Source organism: Erythrolamprus reginae, chromosome 9 (assembly GCF_031021105.1).
Source record: "Erythrolamprus reginae isolate rEryReg1 chromosome 9, rEryReg1.hap1, whole genome shotgun sequence".
Lineage (NCBI taxonomy): Eukaryota > Metazoa > Chordata > Lepidosauria > Squamata > Dipsadidae > Erythrolamprus > Erythrolamprus reginae.
The window spans coordinates 39,635,681-39,655,248 of NC_091958.1; the positions used below are offsets into that span (position 1 = coordinate 39,635,681).

A 19,568-nucleotide genomic window follows, 5' to 3' on the forward strand; every position below is an offset into this window, starting at 1 on the left:
TACAGCAGTCACAATGAATCAGCACAAGAATGAGCAGGAAAACACACACACACAGAATTCACGCTCCTGGCTCCCTCTTGTGGCAATGCCCAACACCAACTCTTAAAGCTATAGTGCTTTAATACATACAAGCATTCATTGTTAGCTTGTTTATATATTGCCAAGTGCAACTGTTATGTACATAGTACTAACAGCCCCTGTGGTGGAGCAGCCAGGGAGGGCTTGGATTGGCCCTCTTGGGCTCAGAATCCAGTGGCCGCAGTGGAGACCCCTTTCTGGGCCCAGGAAGAGAGGGTAGGAGGGTAAAGATGGGAAGGGCAGCTCCAAAGGGGAGCGGGGCTTGGCAGGGGCCGGAGGGGCTTTGAAATTGGGACCAGCCTCTTCCGTGCTGAGCTCAGTCACTCTCTGCTTTTCCTCCTTTGTCGTGTTGGCACAGATCGGATGACTTCTGGATTTGGGCCACGCAGGGACTGTTGCCCTTTCTGTACCGGAATCGGTCTGCCCACGAAAGTTCGGGTATCACCCTGGGGGTCCCACGACTGCGGCAAATCCGTGTGCAAGAAGGTAAGTGGGAAACGAGCGGGGTCTCATCTATTTAGTGGGGAGCCCTGGTGGCGCAGGGATTGCAGTATTGGCAGGTGAACTCTGTCCGCTTCCACAAGTTTGATCCTGATGGGCTCGAGGTTGACTCAGCCTTCCTTCCGAGGTCAGAAAAATGAGGACCCAGATTGTTGGGGGCAACAGGCTGACTCTGTAAAGTGATAGAGGGGGCTGCAAAGCACTGTGAAGTGGTATATAAGTGCTACTGTAATTTATGTTAGTAATCATGCACCCTCTGTTCCAAGTGCTTAATAAGAAATAATTGGTTTAAGAGACAAGGGCCATTTCCTCCCTGCCACAGTCTTATTTTGTGTGTTGCCTTCTACCAAAGCCTGACTCTTCCCTGGCTCGTGCAAGCATTCCGGATTTGATCTCTCCTGCTCTACAGTTTCTTGACCACTGACCTGCTGTTTGATTCCATTAATTTGGAGCCTTTCCTGATCTTTGGGCTGAATCAAATCATGCTTTCTTATTAAATTATTTATTTTGATTTATCAACATTTCTAAACCACTGTCTCATCTAACGGGACTCTGCACAGCTTTCAAATAAAAAGCATAAAAAGAGACACCGTTAAAAAACAACCACCACCAAAAGCAGAGTTTAAAAGAATTTAAAAGTTCAGAATTGTAAACGTTAGAAAAGACGGAAGGAGCGACCTCGAGCCACCAACCACCCCCAAGGTTGCCTGCCACTCTTAGACCTCCAAGCTTGGATAACTTTCCTCTAGGTCAGACGAGGGGGTCCCACCTCTCCTTTGGGGGCACTCCTAACCTAGCAAGCCCTTTGGCAGTCCCATTAAAAGGAAAATGAATCACCGCCCCTTGGTGCTCGTTCTCCTGCCTGTGGCTTGGAGACCAGAGTTGAGAATTCAAGAGAATTCTCAAAGAGGTTCAAGAGAAAAGGCCTCATCAGGAGCATCGTCCAGACAGCTAAGCAGGGTCAGACCTGGCTGGTTACTGGAGGAGGAGACCAGCAGACTGTCCCACCTGGGAAATTGAAAAAACTTTGGGATGAAAACTGTCAAAGTTTGTTGCAGAAAAATCAATTTCCAGAAGCACATACAGGTGATTGATTCAGCTGGATTCATAAAGTTCTTTATAAACATAGTAATAGATAAATTTGCAATACCCTTAGTGGAGTTCTCCTTCAAGCAGCTACAGACAGCAGAGAACAGTTAGTTTCATTTCAGCAGAGTTCAGAGTAGAAGAGTACAGACTGAGCTACACCCAGCTATTAAGTATTTAGTTTCGATTCTCTGCACAGACTCAGAAGTGGTTGGCTCCTATTGGCTGACTCAGTTGCTATGCCTATTCATTGGCTGACCTTCTTAACACTGGCTCTCCCAGTCATGAATATTCCAACAAAAACAACCACCAGACACTTCTGGTTAGGTGTTTGTGCCAAGTAAGCAACACAAAATAGAGTGTGACTTGATGACCAAAACCAAGTTCGGCTTAGTTGCCATGATTTAACCTTTAGACCAGGAGTCTCCAATCTTGGCAACTTTAAGACTTGTGGACTTCCAACTCCCAGAGTTCCTCCGCCAGCTTTGCTTTGGACTAATGGAGTATCAGCTTTGCTGGCTGAGGAACTCTGGGAGTTGAAGTCCACATGTCTTAAAGTTGCCAAGGTTGGGGACCCCTGCTTTAGACACCTTTGGCCCTCAGGATTGAGTCTTCATTGAAATAGCGTGGCTTGATAGTTTTGTCTTTGGAGATGGAACGCTCAGGAAGAAGCAAATTGGCAGGCCCAGCAGAGAAAACATGGCGCCCCCTTTTTCCCAACAGAGTGCTTGAATTCGCTGGAAGAGGCTCTCAGTGGGACGAAGAGAAGATGTGCTTTCAGTTCCAACATCTTTGACACCACCAGCTATGCGGCTGGCTGGAAGAGCCCCTGGGACAACCTGGGGCCTCTCTGGACCTACTCTCCTCCTGACGTGGCTGGGTGAGTGGAGCCGCTCCCTACCTTTCTCTATTTTGGTGTGACCGGTTGTGTTTCCTTCTGACTTACTGTTAAGGAGTATGCAGAATGACCCCTGAGTTATCAAGGATACACATATGCAAAGGAAACATGGAATTCTAGCAGATATCCAGCAGATAGTCAGTAGATATGAGTAATGGTTTAGTCATACAAACCAGATACATTAATGTGTATACAATAGTATTTACTTTAGTAAATATCATAGTGAAGTTAAACAGTCCAGTCATACACAGTCAGATCAGTCAATAACTCTCAGTACATTAACAATACTACAGGTCTACGAATATATAAACTATCATTGAATACACAGTTCTTACTACAGCAGTCACAATGAATCAGCACACAACGAGCAGAACAACAGAGAGAAAGAATCATGCTTCTGGCTCCCTCTTATGGCAATCTCTGAAACTAACACTTAAAGCTATAGTGTTTCAATACATACAAGCATTCACTGTTAGCTTGTGTATATATTGCCAAACCTAACATGTACATAGTCCTAACACTTACCGTCATCTGTGATCCACCTTTTCTCCAAGAACTCAGGGCAAGTGGCATCTCCCAGTTTTTCCCCATAACAGGAAGTCTTCAACTTACAATGGTTCATTTAGTGACTGTCCAAAGTTACAATGGCCCTGAAAAAAAGTGACCTATGACCCTTTTTCAGTTACCCCCTTTGCAGTGTCTCCTGTGGTCATGTGTTCAAAATTCATGCTCTTGGCAACTGATTCCCGTTTATCACTGTTGTGAGTGATCCTTGTCAGCTTCAGGACATGTCTGACTCTGACAATGAGCCAAGTTCCTTAGTTTATCCTGGGTTAAGGAGGTTATCAGAAGGAGGGAAGCTGAGAGTGAAGTTGACAGTGATTTAGGAGTGCCTTAAGGAGTAGACGGTACAATGGAAAGTTGGTCCCTGTCAGATAGAGATCAGTAGGTGTTAGGAAACGAACGATTAGATCCAAGATGTAGGAGAAAAGTCAGAAGATGAGAAGAGATTCAAGGTAAGAGGTATTAATCCACATTAGTAGCTCTGTGGATTGTACATTGTCATCTCCTGGGTGGAGCCAGAAATGAAAGCATGGTCTGATAACTGCGCTGAAAGAGTATGGCGGAGATTTAGTGACGTTCTTGAAATAAAGCATTGAAAATCCTATGATATGCTTCGCAAAAGGAGTTGGAAACTGCATCTTTGAATGTCTGCTGCAGTCCGGTGAGCCTGAAGCAGTGATTTGTAGTCCGGTTATCTCTGAGCTGTCCAGAATGGAATGTTAAAGCCAAGACACAGACTTAGTTAAATAAGTATTATTTACATATAAACAAAATATAAACAATCCAGAATAAGCACGAAGCAAAAAGAGAATAATATGCACTGAGCAATTACAAGATTAGCACAAAGCAAAACACAATATAGATAATAAGCACGAAGCTAAAATACAATATAGATAAAAGCACAAAGCTTATACAAGAAGATAAGCACGAAGCTTATACACAACTCCCCCTCTCTCAGGCAAAAGTAAAGGAAGTGACTGAGCAAAATAATGAGCTTTTATAGCTTCGATGAGGAAGTGACGAAACAGCCTTGAATATTAACTCAAGTACAAATTAACTCTTTGAGTGCACATTAACTCTTTAAGTACAGGTTTGGTACAAGTGTACAATATGCAGTTTACAATGGCAATCCCTAACAACCATGTACCCTGTACTAACAGAAGAAAAGGAGGGCAGAAAAACTTCTGAGGAGAAAACTGTCCAAAAAAGTCCTGTCTTTTGAGCTTATTATGATTGGAAAAGTTTACAAAGACCTGGAAGAGGAGGGCTAGAGCGGAATGCTGGGGTGCACAGAAGGGGCTTTTGGGGCCATGTGTGACCTGTGGGGCCCTCCTCCCTTCCCCCTCCCGCCCCCTTGTCTTACAGGGCCTGGTACTGGGGCTACCTTTCCATCTACGACAGCGGGGGTTACATCCAGGAATTGGGAACGACTCTCCAAGAAAGCCAGGCCTGGCTGCAGGGCCTCCAGCAGGACCAGTGGATCAGCAACAGGTGAGTGATGAGGGCAGGGGAGGCCCAAGTGGGAAACCGAGGCAGGCAGGCTTGCATCTCTCTCCGAAATCTCCTTCTTGTTTTGCAATATTTTCACCCCCTCCTCCCATCTGTTGCAGGAGCCAGGCGGTCTTTGTGGAAATGACCCAGTATCACCCTGTTCTGGACCTCCATGCTGCCATCATGCTCCGGTTGGAGTTCCCCCTGGCGAAACATGCCCTGCCAGCTGTGACCGTCACTCCCTTCCCGCTGCACCCCCTTGGCAGGAGGGTTACGCCACAGCTGCTCATGATGGTCAGTCCCAAAGTTCTCCCTGCTCCTCCTCCCTTGCACAGGGCAGACGGTTGGCATTGCTCAGTGGCGCTGCTCCAAACCTGGGCCGGGAGCAGCAAATGACCTCTTTGGCCCCAAGAAAGACTCTTTAATTCCTCTGGGCCACATAAGAATGCAGGACCTGTGATTGATGGGTGGCTGGGAAAAAATGGAAGCAACTTTCTTTTACTGTCTGAATACTTTTCCAGAGAGTGACCCCTGGGAACCCCAGATTAAAATTGTTTCTGTTCTGTCCAGCTGGGTTAATTAGCAGTAATTAATCCCCAATAAAGACTCAGAAGCCAAATCACTATGTATAGTTGTCTATTTACAAAGAGACGTGCTGGAGACAGCAATGAAATCAGAGGAATGTCAGTTCGCCTGCCAAAAGCGTAACTTTCCAGAGAGTCCATGTTACTTCTCAGGTTGCAGCAACGGGACCCTCCTAGGAAGTGGTAGACGTTGTGGAAGGGAGTCATCCAGGTTTGGCCCCCTCCCCCTTTCCTGGGGGCTCACTTGTGCTCTTTCTCCTCCCCTCCCAGGTCTTCCTTATGATCCTGGTGGTTTATTTCGTGGTCTCTGAATCTCTTGCCATCAAGAAGGAAGGCAAGGCCTACTTTGCCCTCCTCGGCAGCTACGGCCAGTGGCTGCTCATCCTAGCCACCACTTGCACAGTGGTCGTCCACCTCAGCCAGGCCACCCTCGCTGAGCGGCAGTGGGCAAAGTATCTGAAGAACAAGCGGGCCTTCACCAGCTTCTACCCGGTGGCTGCTCTCCACGTCGCCTTCAGTTGCCTGGCTGCTTCTCTGCTCTTCCTGCTGACAGTCAAGGTACGAAAGAGGCGCTGGGTGTAGGTTATTATCAGTTATTGCAATAACATGCACACATATGTTGCCTATAAAACATTTCATTGTTCTGACTTATTTAAAGCATAAAAATTATACTTTACATAGGACTCAGGCTCATCTATTATAAGAGCAACTGCAACTAGATTAATAATGTTTATGATGATGAAATCTGAGTGTGATAATATTTCCTTTAATTTAATAAAAAAAGAGTGAAATGTGGGTTAACCTTCCATTTCTGCATGAACGGGAAAGCCCCCTGCAGAGGTGAGGTTAAACCTGCCTGCCTGGTCAAAAGGTAATTCACCTCTTTTAATTAATTTAAGGAAACAATTATTCCCTTTACCTAAGACCCTTCTGTGTATCTAGGGTAAAAGTTACTCTAAAAGCAAAGGTGAAACCAACCATGATTGGATTAAGTAGCTACCTGCTTGAGACAACCCACCCATTTGACTAGTTTAAAGAAATCCTTCTGTTTGTGTAGGGCAGGAGTAGGCAAAGTTGGCTCTTCCATGACATGTGGACTTCAACTCCCAGAATTCCTGAGGTAGCATGGTTGCCTCAGGAATTCTGGGAGTTGAAGTCCACAAGTCATAGAAGAGCCAACTTTGCCTACCCCTGGTCTAGGGCAAAAACTAATTAAGAGGCTCTCCTGTTTATTTAGCAGTCTTTGTACCCTGACAGGATTTGTCTGTATGCTATGTGTCACATTATATTAACTTACATTGTAACTAGGTTTGGACCGGGAGTCACTACTCAGTCAGTCACTCATGCCCTCATCACCTCGAGGCTCGACTACTGTAACGCTCTCTACATGGGGCTACCTTTGAAGAGTGTTCGGAAACTTCAGATCGTGCAGAATGCAGCTGCGAGAGCAATCATGGGCTTTCCCAAATATGCCCATGCTACTCCAACACTCCGCAGTCTGCATTGGTTGCCGATCAGTTTCCGGTCACAATTCAACGTGTTGGTTATGACCTATAAAGCCCTTCATGGCACCGGACCAGAATATCTCCGGGACCGCCTTCTGCTGCACGAATCCCAGCGACCAGTTAGGTCCCACAGAGTGGGTCTTCTCCGGGTCCCGTCAACCAAACAATGTCGCTTGGCGGGACCCAGAGGAAGAGCCTTCTCTGTGGTGGCCCCGACCCTCTGGAACCAACTTCCCTCAGAGATTAGAATTGCCCCCATCCTCCTTGCCTTCCGTAAGCTGCTTAAAACCAACCTCTGCCGCCAGGCATGGGGGAACTAAGATACACTTTCCCCCTAGGCCTTCACAATTTTATGTATGGTATGTTTGTATGTATGATTGGTTTTTATATAATGGGTTTTTAACTGTTTTTTAGTATTGGATTTTGTTATACTGTTTTACTGCTGTTGTTAGCCGCCCCGAGTCTGCGGAAAGGGGCGGCATACAAATCCAATAAATAAATAGATAGATAGATAGATAGATAGATAGATAGATAGATAGATAGATAGATAGATAGATAGATAGATAGATAGATAGATTAAGTTAAGAATTAATATTTGTACATACAAGAAACTGGATATAAAGAATAAACTTGCAAGTCCAGAATCATGACATACAGTATGATCCCAGAGAGAGAGAGAGCACTTGCTTCTCAACAGGAGACAGCTCTGCTCAGCCTAGAGAGATATTTCCAACATGGACAAAGCATTCTAGAAACCATGTGTCACTGTCTGTGATTTCTACATCTGTACAGCGGGGATCACTGTTATGAAAGCTTTGGAAAACACGAAGGAACGCATTTGTGGATGTGGCAAGGAGCTTAAGATCTCCCAGTGGATTAACAGAGTTGGAAGGGACCTTGCAGGTCATCTAGTCCAACCCCTCCATCCAGCCCAGCCCACCCCACAACCTTTTCTGACAAATGGCAGTCCAGTCCCTTGAAAGCTTCCAGTGATGAAGCTCCTAACAATTAACTTGGGATTAATTTGTCTATTATATGGGGCAATCTTTTCTTTGATTGCATTTTGATGGATAGAACATAGAAGGGACCTTGGAAGGTCTTCTAGTCCAACCCCCTGCTCAAACAGGAGATACCTGTGATGGCAAACCTTTTTTGGTTCGCGTGCCAAAAGGTGTTTGTGTGTGTGTATGTGTGATTCCCACCACCACCACCACCAGGCAAAGCTAAACCAGCCTCCCTCTCTGCTTCCCAAAGGCTTCCCAGCAACTGCGCTTCATCCGACAGTGGTCCACGTTCGGCAAAGCTTTGCAGAAATCGTCCGGAGAGCTGCTAGGTACCGGTCTGGCCTTCACAATCCTGGCGTTGGCTTACACCCAGCTCGGCTACCTGGTAATGGGGGAAAGCCTGAAAGGAGGGGTGGGCTAAGGGGACATTATCCCACTAACATGTCAATGACTAGAGGGGGAGAAGAGTTAGGCCCCTTCCTCTATCCTGTCCTTCTGCGGGAGCCCCTTCCCCTGGTTTGACCCCTGACCGGTGATGGGCTCCTACGTGTATGGTCAGGTATGCAGAACCAGTAGAAAAATTTTGAATTTATTTATTTTTTTCCCTTATGGGCTCTGGGTATGTTTTTTTCTATTGCAGTAAATAAGGTTGAAGGTGTATTATTTTAGAAGAGCTGTGCGTGCGTGTTTGTATAAACACATACAGTTTATATAATAAATAATGTATATTTTTGTGTGTCTGTGTGTAATATGTATGTATGCATATGGCATATATACATAGAATTAAATAATATATTTTGGATGTTCAGTCATGGTAAATGGAGAGGGAAATTGCATCTCTTTGAGGCGAGGCCAGGCACCCTAACCCAAATCTTTGATGTGAGTGACGTCCAGTTGGCCCCCTTTAAGCCAGTCACATGACCTTTAAGCCAACCTCGGTCACATGATTGTCAAGCCACTCCCACCTGGTCACGTGGCTGGCAAGCCACACCCACGAAATAAGCTACGCCCACAGTGTGGTAGTAAAAAAATTGGCTTTCTTTTTTTAACCACCCTTAGCAAAATGCCTCGTGTTTCAGCCAACTGGAGGGAATCAAGAGTCATTTTCCTAAACCTGGTTTCTTCAACCTGGCTTTACCAAAAGAGACCAGGTTTTCCTCCTGGACTAGCAACAGCCCCGTCCCGCAGGGGGAGACCTCAGCAACAGTTGGGACTCTTTCCCAGGGTGGGTGGTGATCCCCCCATCCCTCCCCAGGCTCCTGGGCTTGGCCTCCCCTGGACTCCTGTGAAGGAGTTCTGTTAGGTGTTAAGGAGTAAACTGAGATACCCTTGAGCAGAGGAAAATGTGGAGGTAGCAGATATCCAGCTAATATTCCAGAGATATGAGCAGTATCTCAAATAATCAGACCACATACATTAAATGTATAAATACTATTTACATTAGGCAAATATCATAGTCAGTAACAGTCCTAGTCGTTCACAAATTCAGCAGTCAATATTCTAAATACATATACAAACCAACATATAGTCCATTGCACAGTAGTCCTTACAATGGAATTACCACACTACTGTTTTAAGAGCTGGTGTTGCAGTCAGCTATAAGAGGGAGTCAGCAGCGTCTCTCTCTCTTTCGGAGCCTAGTGCTTTGAGATTCTCCCTGATATATCTCTGATTCTAGTCTGGTTTGTCTATATGACATAGACAAACCAGCATAGAATCGGAGAGATCTCAGGGAGAACCTCAATGCTCTAGGCTCCGAAAGAGAGAGACGTTGCTGACTCCCTCTTATAGCTGATTGCAATATCAGGTCTTAAAACAGTAGTGTGCTAATTCCTTTAACCCTACATTGCTGACAGGTTACATATTGGAAAACCCAACTAGTTATACACACAGTACTAAGAAGTTCCCTCTTTGTGGAGTCTCAAAAGGTGCTTTTTCAAGAGGCAACTGGACTTTCCGATTTTTCTTTGAAGACATTTAGTTTCTCATCATCTGCTCTCCTTTCGATACTTCCAAGAAGGCTCCACGCCCATTTGCACCAACTCAGTTGACCCTGAGGACACAGATAAACCTCCAGATGGCCTCAATGGCGGTCCGAAAGGATGCAAATGACCAGCTGTCTGAAAGGAGAAGAAATCCTTCCATTCCCCACCATCCAGTCAGAGCCGGTGAAGCTTCTGGGATGAGAAGCAAAACTTCTTCAAGGGAAACCAAAGAAAAGTCCAGTTGCCTCTTGAAAAAGCACCTTTGGGGCAACCGTGACTTGGATGACTGAGCATCTCCACAGACGTCCTTGCGGAGGTGTCTTAGTCCCAAACATGCCCCACCCATAAAGATTTGGTGCTGAAGTCTGTGTTGCGTCATTTTGAAGGCACATCTAAGACCTCTGCCTGTCTCTTTTTCAGTCCTCTGTCTTTGCCTTCTGCTGCTCAGGATGACGGGACTTTGTAACCATGGAAGAAATACAGACTTCCTTGGAATATTGGGGTCAGATGGTGGGAATCCAGGGAAGAGCCAGGAAGTTATTTCATTTTATTGGTGGCGAGATAGAAACATAGAAGATTGACGGCAGAAAAAGACCTCCTGGTCCACCTAGTCTGACCTTATACTATTTCCTGTATTTTATCTTAGGATGGATCTATGTTTATCCCAGGCATGTTTAAATTCAGTGACTGTGTATTTACCAACCACGTCTGCTGGAAGTTTGTTCCAAGCATCTACGACTCTTTCAGTCAAATAATATTTTCTCACGTTGTTTCTGATCTTTCCTCCTACTCACCTCAGATTGTGCCTCCTTGTTCTTGTGTTCACTCTCCTATTAAAAACAGTTCCCTCCTGAACCTTATTTAACCCTTTAACATATTTAAATGTTTCAATCGTGTCCCCCCTTTCCCTTCTGTCCTCTAGACCAGCGTTTCCCAACCGGTGTGCCGCGGCACACTAGTGTGCCGCGAGACACAGGCAGGTGTGCCGCAAAGCTTCTAGGGAAGCTCCAGCTGGGCGGGGCGCTGCCGGCGCAAACCTGCTGGGCCCCAAAGAAGGAAGGCAGGAAAAAGGAGAGCTTAATTCTTTCGCGTAAGGAGCTGGGCGTTGGAGTTTGGGGTGGGGAGCGATGAAAGTGCAGAGGCCGGCTCCGCGGCTGCCCCCACCCCCCAGTGCCTCCACTCCCCTCGCGCCCCTGGCTTCTCGCCGCTGCCGCTCGCCCGCCCCGCTCGCCCGATCTGCCCCTTTCTCCAGCTCCTCCCGCAGTGGTGGCTGCAACGGCGGCGAGCGTTCGGAGAAAACCTTCTCACAGCGGAGGTCGGAGAAGGTTCTTTGGAACGTCGGGGGTGCGTGCGCGCGCGCGCGCGCACCCTATCCCCCAGCCAGCCTACCCGGAAAAAGCTTTGCTGGCCTCCGCAGAGAAGAAAGGAAGAGAGAGAACAAGAGAGAGAACGAAAGGAAGAGAGAGAAAGAGATAGCAAGAGAGACAGAATGAGAGAGAGAGAGAAGAGAAAGAAAGAAAGAGACAGCAAGAGGGGGGAAGGAGGGAGAGAGAAAGAGAGCAAAAGAGAGAGGAAGGAAGGAAGAAAGAAAGAGATAGCAAGAGAGACAGAATGAGAGAAAGAAAGAAAGAGACAGCAACAGGGGGGAAGGAGGGAGTGAGAAAGAGCAAAAGACAGGAAGGAAGGAAGAGAGAGAGAAAGAAAGAGATAGCAAGAGAGACAGAATGAGAGAGAGAAAGAAAGGAAAGAAGGAAAGAGACAGCAAGAGGGGGGAAGGAGGGAGAGAGAAAGAGCAAAAGAGAGAGGAAGGAAGGGAGAAAGAAAGGGATGGAGAGAGAAAGAGGAAGGGAGAGAAAGAGGGAGGGAGAGAGAAATAGAGCGAAAGGGAGGAAGAGAGATTTTTTTTGTCCAAACTTTTTTGCGCCCCCCCCCCCCGCGCTCAATGTTCCCCAGGATTTTGAAAATGTGAATAATGTGCCGCTGCTCAAAAAAGGTTGGGAAACACTGCTCTAGACCAGTGTTTCCCAACCTTTTTTGAGCCGCGGCACATTCACATTTACAAAATCCTGGGGAACATTGAGCGGGGGGGGGGGGGGGGCTAAAAAAAGTTTGGACAAAAAACCCCTCTTCCTTTCACCCTATTTCTCTCTCTCTCTCTCCCTCCCTCTTTCTTTCCCTCTCTCTCCATCCCTCTTCCTTTCTTCCTTCCTCTTTTTTGCTCTTTCTCTCTCCCTCCTTCCCTCCCTCTATGTCTTTCCCTCTCCCTCCTTCCCCCTTTCTCTCTTTCTTGCTTTCTCTCTCTTGCATTCTTTCTCTCTTTCTCTGTCTCTCTTGCTATCTCTCTTTTATTCTCTCTTGCTTTCTCTCACACACATTTCTCTCTCTTGCTTTCCTTCTCTTTCTCTTTCTCTTGCTTTTTCTTTCTCTCTCTCTTGCTTTCTTTCTCTCTTTCTCTCTCTTCCTCTCTCTCTCTTCCTCTTTCTCTATTTCTTGCTTTCTTTCTCTCTTGCTTTCCTTCTCTTTCTTTCTATTACTTTCTTTCTCTCTCTTTCTTTCTCTCTCTCCCCCTTTTTCTCTCTCTCTCTTTCTCTCTTGTACACCACACCGGCAACAGAGAGAGAAAGAGAGAGAGAGAGTGGAGGGTGGCTTGCCGGTCCGCGGCCCCCTGGATCAGCAACCCCGCATGGTCCCAGCGCGGACTCCGCCGTCACCTTCGCCTCCGCCCCCTCCGACTCTGCATCTAAGAGGCAGCAGCCACATCCACACCTTTGCCCTCCCAGGCGTCCACGGCGCTCAGTGCCCGGCCACGCACTGCCTCCGCCTCCCGGTAGCGCGCCCGACTTCTACCTGCAGGAACGGGTGGTGGGGCGCCACGAAGTGGAAGACCACCGGGGTGCCGTTGTTGTCGTTACAGTACAAAGCCACGCAATCCTGGATCGCTCGCTTCTCTGGCCAGCAAGCCGGCTGCCTGGGAAAGCGGCGCGCTTTTTAAATGCGTGCTTTTCAAACACGGGGCTTTCCTGGGCAGCCGGCTTTGCTCGCCGGAGAAGGGAGCAATTCGGGACTGCGTGGCTTTGCGCCACTTCAAAAGTTTCTGCGGGGGGGGTGTTAGCTTAGAGGCAACAGTGGCCGGCGCCCTCCCACTGGGCCCCAAAAGCTCACTTGCCGTCACTGCCAGGGAAGCTCCAGCCGGGCCGGGCTTGCGGCACATCTGACCATGTCCCGTGGCACACTGGTTGAAAAACACTGCTCTAGACTATACAGATTGAATTCATGAAGTCTTTCCTAATAAGTTTTATGCTTAAGACCTTCTATCATTCTTATAGCCCGTCTTTGGACCCATTCAATTTTGTCAATATCTTTTTGTAGGTAAGGTCTCCAGAACTGGACAAATTATATATAAAAGGATAAAAGGATATGGGCTTTTTTATTTATAAAATAAATATTATTTTTTTATCGAAACGATTGTTAATGTTAAAAGAGCTCTGTTTCTGCACAGCTCTTCTCGTCCACCTCTGAGGGCTTCTCTGGGTTCGGCCGAGGGGTCCAGCTGTTCCTCACCGGTCTGCACAGTGGCCAGAGTCTCCCTGGCCCTGCAGGGCTTCCCCACCTCATCTGGGCCAGCTACGTGGTGCTGCAGCTGTGGTGCCTCTCGCGGCTCTTCCCTGCCGTCCTCATCCACCATTACCGTGAGACCCGCTTTGAGATGTACCGGCCGGCCTTCGAATCCCAGGACTATGAAATGGTGGAGCTTTTCCTTCGAAGGCTCAAGATGTGGATGGGATTCAGCAAAGCCAAGGAGGTGAGTGTGTGTGGGGGGGGGAGACTGGGGGGGGGGAAGTCTCTGGGGCTCTCGGGCTCCTCTCACTGGCCTGGCTAATCTGGCAGGCCAGACCAATCTGGGGCCTCCTTTGACCCACCTCGAAAGGACAGAAGGCTGAGTCAACCTTGAGCCTGGTGAGATTCGAACTGCCAAATTGCAGTCAGTCAGGAGCAGGAGCCTGCAGTACTTCATTCTCACCACTGTGCCAGCGCGGCTCATAAGATGCTTCTCTTCCTGCAGTTCCGCCACAAGGTCCGCTTCGAAGGAATGGAGCCGCTGCCCTCCCGCTCCTCCAGCCAGGACTCCCGGTCTTTGCAGGGAGCCACCCCCAGCGCTGCCTCCGAGAGCTCCCGGGCCTCCACGTCCTCCAGCCAGCTGGACGGACTCAGCCTCGCCACCAGCACCTGCGACAGCACGGAGCTCGACGTGGAGATCCAGCAGCTCCTCTCCCTCCTGCAGACACTGCTCACCCAGTTCGACCGGGTGAACGGGGCAACCGAGGAAGTGTACAGCTTGGAGTGCCGGCTAGAAAACAGCCGGAACTGGCAGGCCAGGCAGAGGGGCAGGCTGAGGGCCGAGAGGCCGGCCACCCTCTCCCACCCCATCCGTACCGCCCCCGTCTACCTGTCTTCCGAGCTGCGGCCCAGCAGCCGGCCTGCCCTGCCCTCCCGGCCCCTGAGCAGCCCTGCGGCCTTCCGGGTCATCCACAGCGGCCCAGGCGCTCTGCTGACCCCACAGAAGACGCTGGTAGCAGCAGCCAAAAGGAAGAGGCCTCTGCGGGCCAACAACCGAGTCCACCCCACCGGCAAGTAAAGCCGACAGGAGATGCTTCTACTCCAGCCTCAGGCTCTGCCCTCTCTGGTCTCCTCTGGTGGAGGCTGCAGGTCAGCTCTGGGAGCCGCAGGGGCACGAACCGGCACTCGGAGCCACAGCCTTCCACAACTTCCAACTTTGGGCTCCTGCAGAGGCTGAACAGCTCTCCTGGTTTCCATGCGGGGGGACGGGGTTGGGGGGGGCAGGTGTGACACACCACACCCCCCGGGAGAAGAAAGGACTTAGAGGGTGAGAACAAAAAAAAAAGTGTTATTTTTCACAGAAGCTTTACAGCGAACAAATCCAGGTGTTTTTGTATGTGTGTGTGTGTGTGAGAGAGAGAGAGAGGGAGGACAAACATGTATGTTTTTAATGCAACCTGTTCTTTTTTGGCAAGTCTGCTCAAGGGAGGAGCTGAATAGCCGTGGCTGAGCAGTGGCCGGGCTGAGCCTGGAGCGGAAGGACTTTTATCCCTGAGCAAAGTTGGAGACGGTGGCAGATTGCGAGGAAAAGCTGGACTTTGGAGAGAGAAGAATGTGGGGCGGTCCAAGACTCTATATATATTAAAAAAGGATCCCTTATTTTTGACCGGTGTGCAGTTGAAACACCTCCGCTGCCTAAGCAGGTTGACAAAGGTGGGAGTGGGAGGCGGCTGCGTGGAGGGGAGCTGGGAGCTGGTTTCCCCAGGTCTTGTTCCCACAGCCGTTCTGTGTGAAGATGTGGTTACATGTATTACGTTGATTGCATAATCTTATTGTTGGGGAACATGATGGTTTATTTTTATAGTGTTTGTTTGTGTGAATGCAGAGATGGGCTGCTAAGGTGGAACGGTGACCTGTGTTCGCCCCTGTGGCTCTGAGTGCTAGCAGAGTCCAGCGCAATTATGCTACTGCACCTGGGCAGGTAGCAAAATCATGCGTGGATACGCAGGGGCGCCCATGGCGTCTCTGCGCGCGATTTCGCTACCTGCCCTGGAGTCCGCTAGCACTCACAGCCACGGGGGCGAGCACACGCCACCGTTCCCCCTTAGCAGCCCACCTCCGTGTGAATGTATGTTTGAGTATGCATGAATGAATATATGAATATATCTATATATTCATTTGTATGGTTTACTAGTTGTATTTACTGCCAGCACTTTAATCTATGCTTGCCTTAGCTACCAATGACACATGCAACTTTTAAAGAGCAGGATAATATATCATGGAAGCAGTATTTTTGTTTCTTGTAGATCATAATTTAAAACAGGCCACTGGACTATGACCGTATACGGGCCACTAGTTCTCATGTCTTCGAGTGACCCCCAAGCCCAGGACTCCCCCCCCCCGCCAGTAAGGTGGCAGCCTGGAAATACTGGAATGACTGCAATGTTTGGTGGAAGAAGATGAGCATCGAAGCTAGAAGTGGGGAGCTATGGCCCTTTTATGAGTTGTGGACTTCAACTCCTAGAATTCCTGAGCCAGGAATTCTGGGAGTTGATGTCCACAACTCATAAAGGGGCTTTAGTTCTCCAGCCTTGGTGTAAGCCAATGATGGCGAACCTTTTTTTCCCTCGGGTGCCAAGAGTGTGCACGCGTGCTATCACACATGTGTGAGTGCCCACCACCCATGATTCAATGCCTGGGGAGGGCGAAAACAGCTTCCCACACACCCGGGGGGCTAGAAATGGCCTATTTCCCAACTCCTGGTGGGCCCAGTAGGCTCATGTTTTGCCCTCCCCAGGCTCCAAAGGCTTCTCTGGAGCTGGGGAAGGGTAAAAACGCCCTCCCATCCTCCCGGTGGCTCTCTGGAAGTCAAAAACGCTCTCCCAGAGCCTCTGTGCAAACCAAAAATCAGCTGGCTGGCACACACATGCACGTTGGAGCTGAGCTAGGACAATGGCTCACATGCCAGCAGATATGGCTCCGCATGCCACCTGTAGCACCCATGCCTTAGGTTCACCATCACTAGTCTAAGCAATGGGTTTGTGTCCTTGGTGCATATAAACTGTCGCTTGGAGATGAAGAGTGGTGGAGAACAAACCCACCAATTCACCATCAGTCTATTCCAGCTGCCAAATCAGAAGCTCGGCCATCGGGGTGGCTTGGTGACCATTGCAGGCTGGGCCCTGAATGTGCCTGGCCATCCTGCTCTCTTCCAAGTCCCACAAGGACTAGGATTGCGAGAGGCCCCTGGGGAGGCCTGGAAACCAGCCCAGGGAGCCACCTCTGTGCCATCCCTTGGCTTTTAATTTTCGGGGAACCCCTTCCGTTCGGATGCTACGGCTGGTCCGTGCAGACCCCGTCTTTCTCCTTTCTCTCGCGACAAATCCCGTCATATTCCAGTGGCCGGTTTAACGTTATGTGTATTATAAGTAATTTATATGGGATTTTTACAAGAGGGGGAAAAAATGTATATTTTTGTATGTTTGCTGTTTTTATAGCAGTGGTATTGTGCTCACCTGTGTAGATGGTAGTTATTTAAGACAAAGTGACATCAAAAGCCTCGCTCAAGCATTGCTGGCATGGGGGTGGGGGGAGGCAAAGCAATGTGTGGGGTTTGCCAGAGGAAGTTTGGAGATGCCAGGGCAGGGGGCAGGACCTCCTGGCAGGGCGCCCAGTGCAATCCCTGCAAAGGCACTGCGCATGCAACAGGAACCCCCAACCCGGAGCCCCCTCCCCACCTGCTTTCCCAAAACCTCAGTTAAACAGCTCAAGTGGCCTTCGCTACCTAAAAGTCACAAGGAGATATTGTATCTTTTCTGTAGCTACTTTGGGGGATGTATCCACCATTGCTGACACTTGGAAAAACACATTTGCCTTTGTTTTTGATATTATTTATGAGGGTGCTATTGTCAAACTTCGTTATCGTATTCCAGGCTGCTTTAGCCGAAAGGGAATTTCCTACCTTCATTGATGGAAATAAAGAAAGAAGGATGGTTGGTAAAGAGGTAGAAGTGAAGAAGTTTGGGGAAAGAAAGAGAATCAGAAGTTGTTTTGCTAGACTGCTTGTGGGCAGAGGTGGGATGCGGAGGTGGAACGGCGACGTGTGCTCGACCCCGTGACTCTGAGCGCTAGTGGAGTCCAGCGTAGTTATGCTACTGGACCTGGGCAGGTAGCGAAATCGCGCACGGACACGCAGGTAGCGAAATCCGTGCGCGATTTCGCTACCTGCCCAGGTGCAGTAGCATAACTGCACTGGACTCCACTAGCACTGAGCCACGAACGCACCTGTGTGTATGCGCGCCATTTCGCTACCTGCCCAGGTGCAGTAGCATAATTGTGCCGGACTCTGCTAGCAACTCAGAGCCACCATTCCACCTTAGCAGCCCACCTCTGCTTGTTGGGCCAAAGTTTCTCAGACTCCTCAGGCATTGTCAATTGGGAAATGAGGGGAGCCATTCAGGGCCAGTTGTTGGCCACCCTCCTCGTGAAGGCCAACCTGTCATCCCTCCTGCCCTTCTTGCCAGCTGGAAATTCAACACCTGAACAGGGGAGGGGGCAGCTATCGACCAGTGCCAGCCCAAAGCCGAAGGCAATGTTACATGGGTCTCTTTAAACCAGAGGTCTCCAACCTTGGCAATTTTTAAGACTTGTGGACTTCAATTCCCAGAGCTTTGCTGGCTGAGGAACTCTGGGAGTGGAAGTCCGCAAGTCTTAAAGTTGCCCAAGTTGGAGACCCCTGATTTAAGCAACAGCTGGCTTGAGGTTGGCGCCCTTAAAAGAGCACGGCCAGAAAATGGAAGTGGAGGATGATGGACAGTAATAGCCTGAGCTAGAGGAAAGGGATTTTACACTTGTGTTGGTCAGTTAAAAGTTCTCATGGGTTGTTTTTTTTTTTTAAATGTTGGGAAATTGCAAAGGACGGGAAAAGTGGAGGCAGGAGCAGGAAGTAGAAGGTGAGGAGGATGGTCAGGAGTTGGCCTCTCGTGTTCGGTTGCAGTGAGATCTACAAGAACAGCATCAATTGATACCCTTTAGCAATTTCCACAAAACCACATCTAGTCCCTCCTAAAAACAACAACAAAAAAACGTAAAAAAAAGTCATTGAATGTATTTTTGGGTCTCTGTGGCCAGTTTCCTATTTATTCCTGTCTGCAATCTCACCCAGCAACACAGTTTACCGGAACCGTTTGAAAAGGGCTTCTGAGTAGTGAGAATGTAAGAAGCAAGCGTGCTTTATGTTAAATTTGCAAAGGAAGTATTTTCTTTTATACGTACTGGTGAATTAGCTGGACAAGGTCATATTAAAAGACAATGGACTGCTCCATCGGGTCTCCCTGTCTCTTTATTTATTTGTTTTGTCAAGTACAGATTGGTGGTATACAAAGATATCATAATATTTATATACATGATACTAGTAAAACATTAGGACAGGGGATGGAAGGCACTCTGCTGCACTTATGCACGCCCCTTGGTTGGGCAACTGATTTTTCCGAGGGGCCATGTGAAAAATTGGAGAAGGGCTCTATTGTTCTACGTTCTTCTTGTGGCCCATAGGAACAAGTTGCAGAGTCAGATGAGCAGGAGAGGGGGAACCTGGGCCGGCTTTGCAGCCCTTGGAAGGCTCTGATCAGGAAACAGTGGCCCATCCCAGATGCACGAATGTGTAGAGAGGAGAGCAAAGGAAAGCTATAAGCTGGCTCTCAGGGAAACGGACCTTATAGATGCTAGTGAACTCCTCCCTGGATGGAAAATAAATAGGAGGGGTTTAGGAGTGGCCGGTTGTTGCAGACAACTACAGTGGTGCCTCTACCTAAGAACGCCTCTATTTACAAAATTTTCTAGGTAAGAACCAGGTGTTCAAGATTTTTTTGCCTCCTCTCAAGAACCATTTTCCACTTATAAACCCGAACCTCCGAAACTGTAACCGGAAAAGGCAGGAGAAGCCTCTGTGGGGCCTCTCTAGGTATCTCCTGGGAGGAAACAGGGCCGGAAAAGGTGGGGAGAGGCCTCCGTGGGGCCTCTAGGAATCTCCTGGGAGGAAACAGGGCTGGAAAAGGTGGGGAGAGGCCTCCGTGGGGCCTCTAGGAATCTCCTGGGAGGAAACAGGGCTGGAAAAGGTGGGGAGAGGCCTCCGTGGGGCCTCTAGGAATCTCCTGGGAGGAAACAGGGCTGGAATAGGCGGGGAGAAGCCTCCATGGGGCCTCTCTAGGAATCTCCTGGGAGGAAACAGGGCTGGAAAAGGTGGGGAGAGGCCTCCGTGGGGCCTCTAGGAATCTCCTGGGAGGAAACAGGGCTGGAAAAGGTGGGGAGAGGCC

The 19,568-nt window shown here is 48.8% G+C and overlaps 1 protein-coding gene across 1 annotated transcript in view; it reads left to right on the top strand.

Annotated features, from left to right (window-relative positions):
• The window catches only part of PKD1 (polycystin 1, transient receptor potential channel interacting), a 125,551-nt gene extending 110,614 nt beyond the window's left edge, over positions 1–14,937 (top strand). Inside the window, 8 exon segments of the mRNA XM_070760895.1 lie at positions 437–564; positions 2,389–2,545; positions 4,493–4,618; positions 4,738–4,912; positions 5,473–5,760; positions 7,962–8,096; positions 13,196–13,498; positions 13,760–14,937. Coding sequence (XP_070616996.1) covers positions 437–564; positions 2,389–2,545; positions 4,493–4,618; positions 4,738–4,912; positions 5,473–5,760; positions 7,962–8,096; positions 13,196–13,498; positions 13,760–14,332 — 1,885 coding nt within the window. The 3' untranslated portion in view covers positions 14,333–14,937.
• Positions 14,938–19,568: the final 4,631 nt, after the last annotated feature.